The 14,664-nt window shown below is 36.7% G+C and overlaps 2 protein-coding genes across 5 annotated transcripts in view; one reads left to right on the forward strand and one right to left on the reverse strand.

Annotated features, from left to right (window-relative positions):
* Window positions 1–14,664, forward strand: part of Orp8 (Oxysterol-binding protein-related protein 8) — a 101,785-nt gene that overhangs the window by 49,423 nt on the left and 37,698 nt on the right. Inside the window, exon 1 of one of the 4 annotated variants that reach the window (XM_089853140.1) lies at window positions 9,841–9,982. The exons of the other annotated variants lie outside the window; for them this stretch is intronic. Within the exon in view, the coding sequence (XP_089709266.1) occupies window positions 9,934–9,982 (49 nt within the window). The 5' untranslated portion in view covers window positions 9,841–9,933. Of the gene's footprint in view, window positions 1–9,840; window positions 9,983–14,664 lie in introns of those variants that run through there. 4 annotated transcript variants of the gene reach the window in all.
* LOC149623334 (core alpha-(1,3)-fucosyltransferase-like) overlaps window positions 1–14,664 on the reverse strand; it is a 78,590-nt gene that overhangs the window by 48,917 nt on the left and 15,009 nt on the right. The gene's annotated exons all lie outside the window — the stretch shown is intronic.

Consider the following 14,664-nt stretch of genomic DNA (forward strand, 5'->3'; position numbering starts at 1 on the left):
CTTTGGCTACTGCCTCGCCATGTTTAGAGGCGTCTGCTAACGAAAACCCTTTACTCCTACGGGATTGGTTGAACCAATTCCACGCGGGTTCTGGCTAGCAGACATTCTGGCCTGAACATTGTATGAACTCTTACTTCAAACGCATCATTCTGACTTTTCTACAGATAAGTGGGAAAATTACAAAATCACTAACAACCCTGATTACGCTTTTGCAGTGCTAAAACATTTAGGCTTAGCAAGCTGTGATAATCCCTTAAAATGTATACGATTGTTAAGCCTCAAATAAGAGTTACAATTAGGATTAAATATAGAATAATTGGAAATTTGTTAACAGACCAGGAAATTGTATTCCTGTCTAAGTCGGATTAAATACTGCTACAATCCCTTACGAATTGAAAAATTCATCCGGTTTGAAACCCGCGTAGAATTTCAATATCATTATTAAGCTTAAGTGGAATTCGATCGCTTCCTTCGCATTGGTCTTGAAGATTATTGATGACAGTTTTAAAGATTAATACTTCCAGATATCCGGAAGTTTAGGCTTAACTTGTCAAGTTTTCGAGCGCCAGGTCAGATGAACGATAATTGAAATTCCCCTTTTCCAGACGGTATAGCGCTAAGCCTAATCTTTGCAAATGACGACGTTATATTTAGCGAAACCTCTCAATTTTAGTATTATAATTCCTGTAGCCCCTGGAAACGCGCTTTTCCCTGAACACCGGTGTGTAGCGGTTGGAACACTTCTACAGGCGCCGTGTAAAATTGAATAGGAGAATAGGAATGCCAATAGATCAAAATGTAATATTCTTGGTAAAAATGTAACAAATTCTCGAAACAACGTTATTTAAGGGATGCCAAGGTCTAAGTTCTCCCCCCTTTAATAACCCCAATTACTCCGCCTTGCCCATAAAAAGCATTAAACAAATTTGGATGGAGGTAAAAAAGAATTCCATAATATCAACCTTAGAAAACTTCGAAATTTATATATGAAAACCGGTTTTTACATAGAAAAATTGAGCATTTCAAGACTGAAATAGCCGGAAGGGGGCGTACGAGATTTAGGCCGTTAGTTTTCCTCTTGGTATTACTCTCTTACTCTTGAGTCTAGGAAAAAAGGAAAGAAGGGGAAATAGTTGCAAAGCCTTAGCCTTACCGTAAGGCACGGAGGCAAAATTGCACCTTTGGGAATACAAGGAACGAGATGGGATATATTCCACTTACTAAGAGCCATGCCTCGTGTGAGCTAAGCCTAATTCGGGCCTCGGATATATCATGCTGTATACGTTATACGTTCTTCTACGAACTTACTATACCCTCGCCCTTACCACCCAATTTTCTCCATCCTCTTTTTGACGTAATGACGCTTTACTTGGTCTCGCAGAAGCGCCTTGGTTACGCGGCGTCTATCCTTATGGGACCGGGATATGGAGGGATTAGTAGGTCTAGTAATAAACAGATCGATGAAGAATTTTTATTACGTAAGGTACAGTTATTTCGTTAAGCCTAATGTTAGGTGCAGGTAGTTGCTAACCCTAAATCTGGGAGCAGATTAATCTGGGAGATATTAAGCCTTTGGTTAAGAAATATGCCTCGTCATCAAGTTTTTCTAAACCTTACGGACATTAGAGTGATTTCGTTAAACCAGAAGGGGATAATGGAAGAAGGATGCCACTCTGTATTATCTTAATACATTAGTTATGTAACGTCATTCTTCCCAGGCTCACCCTTTTAGTTTGCTTTCCCGCTCATCAAACTACAAATGGGCATCGCACCGTAAGGTGAATTCTATAGTAGTTTGGCACTAAATCGCCAGAAATTATCCCACAAACCTCGTCTTGACGTGGGACAAAAATGCACAAGCACGTCTTGCCAAATGTTTAAACGCTAATAGAGTAATGATGAGGGAACTATTTATCGTGTATGTGAGTCGGTTTAGTAACCTTGCTCTAAATGTTCCGATGTTGGGAAGAGTGACGTTACATATACCCCGCTTTGTGGTACACTTCACTTGGAGAGAAGTATTATATACTTCTGGTTAAACCTAATGTTCTGTCGAGTTCGTTGCTAAGCCTTATTCTGGGAGTAGATTTAAGCTAAGGGTTAAGAAATAAGCTTTCTCATCAAGTTCGTCTACGCCTAAACATGGCTATATTCCATTCCACCAATTGGAGTTAAGGGTTAGAGGTTAAGGATCGAGTTTCACGCTAAGTAATCCTAGACTTAACTCTTTTAAATTCTATAACTTTACTCGCAAAGGCTTATGGATATAGGCCTAAACATCGGTTGCAAATTTTACTTCGAAATGAGATATAATTTAGGCTTAAGAAATGCTATAAATCAAATGACAAAATATGTCTTTAGGCGCGCGATACAAAGCTCTCTTTCTGGAAATAAGGCCCCGAAATACTTCAAATATATGACAGGATAAAGGGATCCAGTAAGTAGAGTGGATTCTGGTTGGGTCCAGTGCAGAGGATTGGATCGCGAATGGGATATCTTGTTAGCGAGTCTCTGCTCCCGGATAATACCATCCCATGTTCTGGACCGCGTAATTCTTTTCATCTCGATGCGATCCCTTTCTATCTATATCTCTCTCTCTCTCTCGATCCTTTCTGGTTCCTTACTTGATATATTTCCCACCATCTAGGAACATCTTTTATATCGGACTCCTCTCTATACACGACATGGGATAAAAAGAAATGGGCGAATGTTCTCTATATAGGGTATACGGAGAACACGAATATATCCATCCATATACAGGGTGATTTAGCTATCTGAAGAAGGGATCTTAGCTTCTCTAAATTGCATGGAGGTTTTTCCTTATAGGTCTGTCCTTAATAAAGGCATACAGGGAGCCCAGCAGTCCTATAATTCATATAAAATAAAATCCTATATTTTTGAACCTGTCCTATATGATCCTATAATTTCATTAAATCTCCTATAATATCCTATATTTTTGATTTAGTCGAAGTTTTCGTATAGTTTAGCATCAAATTTATCAAATTTTAGCTCTTTTATCGAGATCACGTTTGACTAGACACCAAAATCAGGATTTTTTATATATTATACTTTGAAGTAAAATCCCAATTTGTTATTATTATGATTTAGTTATTTGAGATTTTTCTACATAGCCAATTGAGACTTTTTAGCCCCATATTTTCCTATAAAACACATTTTTCACCTATATTTTCCTATAAAAACACATTTTTCACCTATATTTTCCTATAAAAACACATTTTTCACCTATATTTTCCTATAAAAACACATTTTCACCTATATTTTCCTATAAAAACACATTTTTCACCTATATTTTCCTATAAAAACACATTTTTCACCTATATTTTCCTATAAAAACACATTTTTCACCTATATTTTCCTATAAAAACACATTTTTCACCTATATTTTCCTATAAAAACACATTTTTCACCTATATTTTCCTATAAAAACACATTTTTCACCTATATTTTCCTATAAAAACACATTTTTCACCTATATTTTCCTATAAAAACACATTTTTCACCTATATTTTCCTATAAAAACACATTTTTCACCTATATTTTCCTATAAAAACACATTTTTCACCTATATTTTCCTATAAAAACACATTTTTCACCTATATTTTCCTATAAAAACACATTTTTCACCTATATTTTCCTATAAAAACACATTTTTCACCTATATTTTCCTATAAAAACACATTTTTCACCTATATTTTCCTACAAAAACACATTTTTCACCTATATTTTCCTATAAAAACATATTTTTTCTCCTATAAAATCCTATAATTCCGGAATAAAATTCCTAATTTTCCTATAAGTAGTTTAAATTTTTTGGCTGGGCTCTCTACGAAATAGAGACAATGGAAAGTGATAAAGTAAGGAAAGCCGCTGCTTCTCTGATAGATAAACCACCCTGCAAAAGACGAAGAGTCTGTCGCCCAAGACTTGTTCGAACCCATATGTCTCTCTCAAATGTAATGATACAAGACTGTCTTCGAAATGGTCGAAACTATATATAGGACTATATTCGGATGTTCGGAAACTTGGAACACGATTCCGAAATTCTTATTAATAGTAATGATAGAAACTTCGCATCCAAGGCTCTCAAAGACTATCCTTACTGAACTAGATATTACGAAATTACCGTATTTCAAACCTTAATTTTCCTCAAATTATCACTGAAAAGTGAAAACGGACTTTTTCTATATTGGCAAATTAGGATAAGAGGAAACTAAGCTGCTCATTGGGTATACAAAATTATTCGTAAAAATCCAGGGTTCTCAAAGGCTACGTTTGGGTAAGGTTAAAGGTAAACCAAATCGATTATTTTTTCTGATTATAGAAAACAATGTTCGCATTTCATTATCTCTTTAATATATTATTTCATATCCCCCGGGCCTCTGTTATGTTGATATAAGAATGTAGATGTCATAAAAGTATATAATGAACTACCCTCTCCTAAAAATAACCCAGGAAGGCACCAGGGATGCATCTTACGAGAAACAAGCAGCTAGGAAAAGTAGATTAAAAACGCCATTGGTTTTTATATTGTCCCTTTTTCTCTCTCTGGTCCTCCATCTTATTCTATCACTGTGTTTTTCTTCCATTCCGTCTTTATATGATGGAATTAATCTAGTTTAAGACCTTTTTTATTTGGGGCTTGTTTCTCGGAGCAGAATCAACGAATCATTGTTTTTAAAAGCATATAGAAGTAGTATAGGGGAGGTTTAACTTATGCCGATCGTTCCCCTATACATGATATCAGAAGGGGATAATGGAAGAGGGATGACACTGTGTATCCTCTTAATACTTCAGTTATGTATTATGATTCTTCCCAGGCTCACCCACCCTTTTTGTTTGCTCTCCCGCTCATCAAACTTCAGATGGGTATCTCACCTTGCTAGGGTGAATTCTATAACTGTTTGGTACTATATCCTCAGTAATCAACCCACAAACCTCGATTGTCTTGATGTAGGACAAAAATCCACAAGCGCATGCGCCTTGGCAAATAGTTAAGCGCTAATAGAGTAATTATGAGGGAACTGTTTGTCGCGTATGTGATTCGGTTTAGTAAACATGCTCCAAATGTAAAATGATGTTGGGAAGAATCACGTTACAATTACCCCGCCTTGTGATAGACTTCTTTATATACTTCTGATGATATAAACCCCCTATTCAATTCAATCATTGGAAATCTATGACCCCCTATACCTACATCCCAAAAGGACGGGCGGGAATGGTGCATTCTAAAGTTCTGAAAGAATTTTTTCTTTTTCTTTGCCCTCAGTGTTTTAGGTGCAAGGCTGACTTTCTTTCGATGATGTGGCCTTTAAGGTCTGTCCGCCTAGAGATGCATTTTTATACGGAGTAACTTCAATGTTTCAGGCTAAGAAGGCCCCTTTTTTTGGCCTTCGTCTCTTATCCATTGATTGATCGAACTTTTCCTCACTCTTCTCCAGTATTGGAAGGAGAGTGGGAGTGGATAGGAGGGAAGAAGGAATGGGAAAAAATGCGCACATTTTTATCCCAAAGAGCACTTAAAACTATATCTTCAAACAACCCGATTTTAAATTATGTTTCCTAGGCTTAAAAGCATCGACAGAACATTGATTTTGTTTCTCCTCGGGTTTTTTTCCGATATAGCAAAGAAATGTCGGAGATTAGGCCTATTGCTCCTTATGTATGAACTTTGTCTATTTCTTCTTATCCATTAATTAGGCCTATTTATTGCTTCTTATCCACGAATTAGGCCTATTTATTGCTTCTTATCCACGAATTAGGCCTATTTATTGCTTCTTATCCACGAATTAGGCCTATTTATTGCTTCTTATCCACGAATTAGGCCTATTTATTGCTTCTTATCCACGAATTAGGCCTATTTATTGCTTCTTATCCACGAATTAGGCCTATTTATTGCTTCTTATCCACGAATTAGGCCTATTTATTGCTTCTTATCCACGAATTAGGCCTATTTATTGCTTCTTATCCACGAATTAGGCCTATTTATTGCTTCTTATCCACGAATTAGGCCTATTTATTGCTTCTTATCCACGAATTAGGCCTATTTATTGCTTTTTATCCACGAATTAGGCCTATTTATTGCTTTTTATCCATGAATTAGGCCTATTTATTGCTTCTTATCCAGGAATTAGGCCTATTTATTGCTTCTTATCCAGGAATAAGGCCTATTTATTGCTTCTTATCCATGAATAAGGCCTATTTATTGCTTCTTATCCATGAATTTGGCCTATTGCTTCTTATCCATGAATTTGGCCTGTTACTTCTTATCCATGAATTTGGCCCATTATTGCTTCTTATTTATGAATTTGGCCCATTATTGCTTCTTATTTATGAATTTGGCCCATTATTGCTTCTTATTTATGAATTTGGCCCATTATTGCTTCTTATTTATGAATTTGGCCTATTATTGCTTCTTATTTATGAATTTGGCCTATTATTGCTTCTTATTTATGAATTTGGCCTATTATTGCTTCTTATTTATGAATTTGGCCTATTATTGCTTCTTATTTATGAATTTGGCCTATTATTGCTTCTTATTTATGAATTTGGCCTATTATTGCTTCTTATTTATGAATTTGGCCTATTATTGCTTCTTATTTATGAATTTGGCCTATTATTGCTTCTTATTTATGAATTTGGCCTATTATTGCTTCTTATTTATGAATTTGGCCTATTGCTTATCCTCCGACAAACTGGCCTACTGATTCTTCTTCGGGAATTATGCCTACTGCTTCCATCCGGCAATTAGGCCTGCTTCTTTTTGAAATCGGTCCTAAACAAGATGATGCTATTGCTACGTACTAGTACGGCATAGACAAAGGGTTGTTAGATGCGCTATTCCGCTTTCGCTAGACATCACGAGAAATTTCGTTTAATGGGGAATGAAATAATATAATGCCGCTACGAAAATAAATTGCTTTATGGTTAGGCTTAGCGAATCTGCGGCTTGGCTCTCTGCTAATCGGGTTTTTAACCCTATTTGAAATATAGTCCTAAATGCCACGAGTACTAAGCTTTGTTACTTTTTAAAGTTCTGAAGGGTGAAGATATTCGGACTTGTACTATACAAAGCCTAAATAGGCCAAAGTTTTTATACGCATTTTGCGAAGCCTACGTTCAGCGCAAGTCATTGAACAATGAAGAGATTCGAACATACTAAGCCTTAATTCGCCTAAAATGCTAATGATTAAGCATATTTCTAAGCCTGATTAGATCTAAATATTACTTATGCCAATGCCCTAAGTATTTGAAGTTCTGAAGTCTAAAGACATTCGAACGTACTACAAGCTTAATTATAAATAGACTTTCAAAGCTAAGCCTTTGTGGTTCTGAAGTAAAAAGTTAAAAAATAACATATTTAAAGTCTTGATGCGAACATAACACAAATATATCATAATTTTTTGGGGAAGGAGGGGGGAGATTATGAAGAGAACAGATTTCTGTCTAGGGGTGGGGGTCCTTTGGTGTCCTTTTCTTACCAAAGCCATACCAGCCATGGTTCTCTTGGATAGAATCCAGTAATGGTTGTCTTCCTTGAAAGGGTTGGCAGATCGAAAAAAAAGAGAGAGAGAGAAGGGGGTCAAAAGAGAACAGACCAATTATTTCGAGCCGTCGATCTCGAATAAGAGGCTTTTGGAGCGTCAACGTCAAGCTCGTTCCTCGCTGCAACGGCGCGTGACGCGAAACACTTTGGAGAAAGCTGAACGGGGAAAGGAAAATTGCTCTTCCAAACTTATTGGACATTTTCCTAGGTCTTTTTTCTTTTTGCTACTCTTTCCCTAAGCCTCGGCACATGCACGTGAGTCATTCGGATAACTAGAAAAGTAACTTCATCATCGATTGAAAGCCATTAGAGATCCTTATATAAGTCCCGCATTCAATTGACCGATCCTCAGAACTTAGCCGGCCCAGTGGTAAACAAGAACATTATATCTTCTATATTAATACTCTTCTAAAGAATTCGATATTAGGTGTATCGACAGATGTTAAACCTTGATGTAGGACTTAACAGTATCATGGGGTTGTGTCGGGGTTATATGTACAGTGCATGTAAGACCACTGTACAGGGGGTTTCTGATTAGTCTGCTATAAATTAAAAGGGTGTATTCTTAGGGTTAAACTAAGTTGAAAGGGTAGAAGAACATGGGATCTACAACCTTTAGTTACAAGGATATGGGCTTCCTAACATCGCGCCCATTCGTCGCGAGGTTGCCCGTATATATCGCTAAGTTTCATCGTTACACACGCAAAGATAAGGAGTTACTTTTATAATTTCCTGAATAGTGTATATGGGTCCGAACCAGAACCCATATAAGCACCTTAGAACGTGTGCATACAGCTCTGTGTTATACCTTTTGCATTGGGTTGTTATAAACTTGTCAATAACCCTCTGCGATGTAACTATGAGGGAAAGACGCGGGGGTAAAACTTTATCTTCCATCCCGCTTTTCGGAGCCTGCGCTCTATGAGTTTTGAGTCCAGAGAGAGTGCGCAGAGACGGCTATGGTTCAACCCCTTGTATGTCCCAATACTGAGGGTTGCTTACCACCTTTTTACATCGAAGAGGCGTCGGGGTATAGAGTAAGGGCAGTACTACGTATGCAAACGTCATACCATTCTATCTCTTAGCTCAGTATCATGCCCCTACTGGGCGCGTACAGTATCCTCTCTTACAAGAGCGCGCCCAGAGGGAGGGATACACAGTTTACACCCCTCTCTACCACCACTAGTCTATACCTACGGCACAAGATTCCCAATTCCGTCTTTGAATTACGTTCTTGGATCTTGCTTGTTCCGAATAAGTCTATTTCACCCTCACTTTAAATAGGTAATAGGTAAACCTATAAATTTCTTTCCTAACTGACGGACGATCGTAAAAAGCCGCGCGCTCGATCGTTGGTTTTTTTAGCCCGCGGATGGGTCTGAACTCGTAAAATAACAAAGAAAAGTACCCTTAATATTTCAGATCTCCATTCTCTCATATCCACGAAATGGGATATGGTTGAGGGAGAAACGGTTTTTTTGTTGGTTCGTGGGAACGATTTTATATTAAAAAATAAATAATAAAAATGTAGTAAATAGGCAGGCTTAACGTTCGCTCTTCTTGACGGTCTAGAAATGAACGTGTCGCGTGGTCAAGCCAGATTAAGCCGCGGTTGAGTTTCGTAAGTTTAATTTTCCCACGCAGAAAGTGGAACAAATAGACCATTTCGGAAATTACATTCAGAGAAATCAACACACGGGGGCAAAGTCGCCATTGGGGTGTTAACTTGCATCCCACGTGTAATGAACTCGGGCTCCATCTGGCGTTACCTTTTGGCGCGAGGGAGAATACCCCAATGGCGGCCTCGCCCATGTGGGTTGGTTTTACAGTATGCAATTTTTGAAATGTTCTATTATAGATAGTTTTTTTGGTCACCCAAGAATTAAAATTATACTAGCAAACTTAATTGATTTAAAAAATATATATTTATTTCATGAATCAATGCGTTAAAAATTTATTTTTTATTATTGCTCATAATGGAATTCTAGGAAATAGGTCAAATAATAGATGAATGTTTTTTTATGACCTTGACCCTTGACTAAACTAATTATTTTTATTCGCCAGCCGCTTTAATTGAATAAGGTAACGGTAATTTCGTTCCCCTAATTAGGATTAAGTGTGTTATAATCGAAGCCTTTCTCAATTATGACGCGATGATAAAACGTTTTTGTTATTTCGTTTCCTTTAGAAATATTCGAAAAGCCGTGCACAGTCCCACGGAGCAAATATTTTCCTGGTAAATACAAATGAGCGTGAACCACTTGACTCTAAATGTTTTCGTTTTAATAAAACTGCATGACGGGCTTTTGTGTACAAAACAATTTAATCAACGCGGTGATGAGTGACGAAGTTCAGCTATAGGAAACAAAATGGTGACCGTTCAGGAACTACCAATCAACTTTAATTCAACAATAAGTGGTGCGTCTTATTTTGAAAATATATAATTTATAGGGGATAAGATAGCAACCTGACTGACCTCCATTGGATTTATGGTGTGATAGTTAAGGTAAGGTTAGGTTTGGATACGGTGAGCTTTAGAAAAATTAGCGTTATGTTCATGTGTAGGCTTAGGTGAAGATTAGGGTTATGTTCATGTGTAGGTTTAAGTCAAGTTTAGCGTTATGTTCATGTGTAGGTTTAGGTCAAGTTTAGCGTTATGTTCATGTGTAGGTTTAGGTCAAGTTTAGCGTTATGTTCATGTGTAGGTTTAGGTCAAGTTTAGTGTTATGTTCATGTGTAGGTTTAGGTCAAGTTTAGCGTTATGTTCATGTGTAGGTTTAGGTCAAGTTTAGCGTTATTTTCATGTGTAGGTTTAGGTCAAGTTTAGCGTTATGTTCATGTGTAGGGTTAGGTGAAGATTAGGGTTATGTTCATGTGTAGGGTTAGGTGAAGATTAGGGTTTTGTTCATGTGTAGGGTTAGGTGAAGATTAGGGTTTTGTTCATGTGTAGGGTTAGGTGAAGGTTAGGGTTATGTTCATGTGTAGGGTTAGGTGAAGGTTAGGGTTATGTTCATGTGTAGGGTTAGGTGAAGGTTAGGGTTATGTTCATGTGTAGGGTTAGGTGAAGGTTAGGGTTATGTTCATGTGTAGGGTTAGGTGAAGGTTAGGGTTATGTTCATGTGTAGGGTTAGGTGAAGGTTAGGGTTATGTTCATGTGTAGGGTTAGGTGAAGGTTGGGGTTATGTTCATGTTTAAGGTTTGGTTTAGGTTAGGGTTACGTTCATGTTTATGCTTAGACTTCGGCTTCTAGAATATGCTCGCAAACTTTAGAACATGTTCTTACGTGAAAGCTCTGTTTAATTTCCGACCTTATTTCAATCCATCTTCAACCTCCCACGCTTTGTTTGTTTGACCTTTGACACCCGAAAGGTTACCGTATGTTTGCGGTATAATAAGGCGTTCTTTTCTTATACATATCTGTAAATCAACTTCTATCAACCGAATGAAGGGAAAGTTACTTAAGTGAAGACCTCGAGCTTCTTTATATATTTCCTGATTTTGTTCAATGTCCAACCCCTTGGTTCAATATATACCAAACCTTGGTGCAGATTGACCCGCCTAAACCTTGGTAATATCGATTGAATTAGAGGCCTGTAAATAATCCTTTTATGTACATACACTGGTACAGGACTGTATATAAGTTTGTTACAGTATAGTAGGCGAAAACTGGGCAAAAGGCCTAACACTAACTAAACAGTTTTTCTTACGTTTATCTTCTTTATCGGATGAAATGAAATGGCCCGTGTTTTTCTATATATATATTATTACCCAGCAGCCAATCACTTAGTGGTGTATGGTATTACCCGAAGAAAGCATATAGATGAGGAGTAACTCTGGTCGGGTATAGCACGCAGCACGTTGCTACTTTCTCAACTTAATAATAATATTGATTAATATTAATTTCTTTGTATTTGGAAATTAGCTTCTTTTTGGTAAAATTAGAGAATGATTAGCCCCAACTATAATTTCTACAATACAAGAAAAAAATTGAATGAAAGACTTGAATAACACGGTACGATGGGGGTAGTGACGGCATTTCGAAATGGCATGCAGATATTTTAATCAAACCATCTTACATAAATTTCCACAATTTTATTATTTGACCTTAATTAATTTCAAGGTTAACGAATATAATTAACTATTTTTGATTGGTCATTTACTCCCTACATATTTCGCGTAACTTTCGGCGTTTTAATTCTAATTTAAATGGCGACAGATTAAAGGGAGGGTGAAACGGAAAACAAAGGTTTTTTCATCGATTATTTTTCTAATTATAAGACCAATCTCCGTAGGGAAACATCCACGAAATACCACCGAATGATTTTAAAATACAAATTAGTCCGAGATTTCGTAGATAATTTGAAATTTGCACCAATCACGTAGCGCCATCCACGAAGGCCACAACGCACGCAACTTCTATGAAATCCAATTTCATTCGAGAAGAATTTCCTTTACAAAAAGGCAGGTCGTTACGTGATTGGTCGGAAGTAACACATTTCAACTAATATGAATTTTTGAAATCATTCGGAGATATTTCTTGGATTTTCTTTCTATGCAGATAGGTCTTGTAATTAGTGGAAATAAATCACTTGATTTTTTTCTTTTCACTCTCCCTTTAACAGTAGTAGTAGTAGTGAAAATGGCAAACTACCTTAAAAAAAAGCCGTGAAAAATATAGTTATTAAACAAATAGATAAACGATTTCGATTTCAATTCACGTTTCGCCCGCTTGATTTATGTTTAGTCACGTTTTATTAGATTCCCTTATTAATAATACAACAATACCACACCAGACTCTATAGAAAGCGTATTTGTAACGTACGATAAACAGGCTTATTCTCACGCACCATGCGTGGGTGGAGAACAATAATAATGATAATTTCCAAACCCGATGAAACAAGAGAAAATAATAAACAATATTTATTACACGCTTTCCTACTTAAAGGCAATTTCGGCTAGAATTTGTTTTCTGTAAAATAATGAATATATAAATTGGAACCAAGAAGTGATATCTAGTTTATTAGAGAGAAGGTTAAAGATGCCTAAGTATTCGCCGGGCTATTTCGCCTCTCCTCAGTCGGAAAATACGTAATTTTCGTCATTCGCGTCGCCGCGCTGACGTGAGTTTTCAAGAACCAATGAGATGCTGGTTGTAATTTAGAGGCGGGGATTAACTCCGGACCTACGTTTGGACTGGAGATAAAGCTGGAAATGTGGCGAATTTATACCTTCTCCCTAATAAACTAGATATAATTTCTTGTTGGAACCATGTTTTTACCTACAATATTAAAGAAAATACGAGCAATGAAGTTTCCGTAATGGATGGCACTACGCGTTAGGCTTCCAGGCGAAGCACCCCTATTGGACGAATTCGTCATGTGGTACTAGGCGTCCAATAGTGCCATCCATTACGGAAACTTAATTGCTCGAATCTTCTTAAATATTGTAGATAGAAACGTGGTTCCAATTTGTATATTCATTATTTTATACGCTCTTTCGAGTAAAAAAGAGAAAAAATTCTAACCAAATGTATCCCTTTATGACAGGCAACACTTGTCCGAACACTTGTTTATTAGGTTTGTTTAAATTAACGCAAGAATACCAACGAAATCATCATCATTTTGCTAATATTTATAAATTGCGACAAATGCGTATCGAATTTCTAGATAATTTTAATCATCTTTCCATTTAAATACATAAAATATTTTATCGTTAACAGACTGCTCTTGCTCCTTTGGTTTTTAACTTCCGAGTTGTTATCAACTTTCACTTATAACATTTATATATTTTCTTTATTCTATATCAGTAATAAACACGCCAACAGAATTTCTTAATTAAGCTAAAGTATTTCCCAACTTTTAATTAATCGGCAAATTCTCCTAAATATTAATTAGTACCAAGACTTCATTAACGCGTAATTATTCCGCGTAGTGATTCCCTTCGATCACTAAGCCGATATATCTAGTTTCAAAAACGAGCCCCAAAGCACTTGAAACTTTCACATTAAACCCACTTATGAATTTTATAATCGTAACATACTATTTTTACGCTCAAGTGGGTATTTACTTAGAGCAAATTTACCCTTTCCTATCTTACTTCCAAGAAGCTTCTTAAATATTTTGTAGACTTAATTTATTTATAAAACTTCAGGAATAATGGGATCGTGGATAGGGTTGCGTTGCTATGACAACATATTACAAATCGACTTATATTTTGCTCTGACAACCATTTTAAGTTTAGGACTAGGTAGCCGCGGGTCAACGATATATCGGAAAAGGTCAGTAGGGTTGTTACGGGTCAGGGAAAACCTGGAAAAACCAGGGAATTTCAAAATGGGTCAAAAACGTCAGGGAATTTTAAGAATTTCAACAAAGTCTGGGAATTTGCAATTTAAACGCAATTATTTATTATACTTAGAATTATGACAAAAAATTCGTAAAAATAGGTCAGGGTAAATCTGCGAAATTCGGGAAACTCTCTGGTCAGGGAATTTAAAAAGGGGTCATAGAAGGTCAAGGGGAAGTCATTGGATTTTAAGAATTTTTTCCCACTAAAATTCCTTGGTTTTACCAAGAAGTGATATCTAGATTATTAAGGAGAAGGTATAAATTCGCCACATTTCCAGCTTTATCTCCAGTCCAAACGTAGGTCCGGAGTTAATCCCCGCCTCTAAATTACAATCAGCATCTCATTGGTTCTTGAAAACTCACGTCAGCGCGACGCGAATAACAAAAATTACGCATTTTCCGACTGACGAGAGGCGAAATAGCCCGGCCTCCTTTTACGTCCCCCCCCCTTGTATTTTGAAAGGGGGACTGGGACTATGGCGCGCGAATACTTAGGTGTCTTATACCTCCTGCCCGAGTAAACTAGATATAGCTTCTTGGTTTTACAATAAATGTTTTATAAAACGTAACACGAGGAGTTAATTTATAAATATAATGCTCTTAAGTATCCTGTGTTAACATTGGCAACTTTTAACCTAAAAAGGTTATGGAAAATCACGGTAAATAGACATAGAAAAGTAAAATCTGAGAAGTTTGTTGGCAACCCTCCATGGACAGTCAGACAACCAAGTGAAGAAGATATGTTGCTATGAC

Source organism: Phalangium opilio, unplaced genomic scaffold (assembly GCF_054372755.1).
Source record: "Phalangium opilio isolate 3A_F unplaced genomic scaffold, DU_Popi_V2 ptg000113l_1, whole genome shotgun sequence".
NCBI classification, from domain to species: Eukaryota; Metazoa; Arthropoda; class Arachnida; order Opiliones; family Phalangiidae; genus Phalangium; species Phalangium opilio.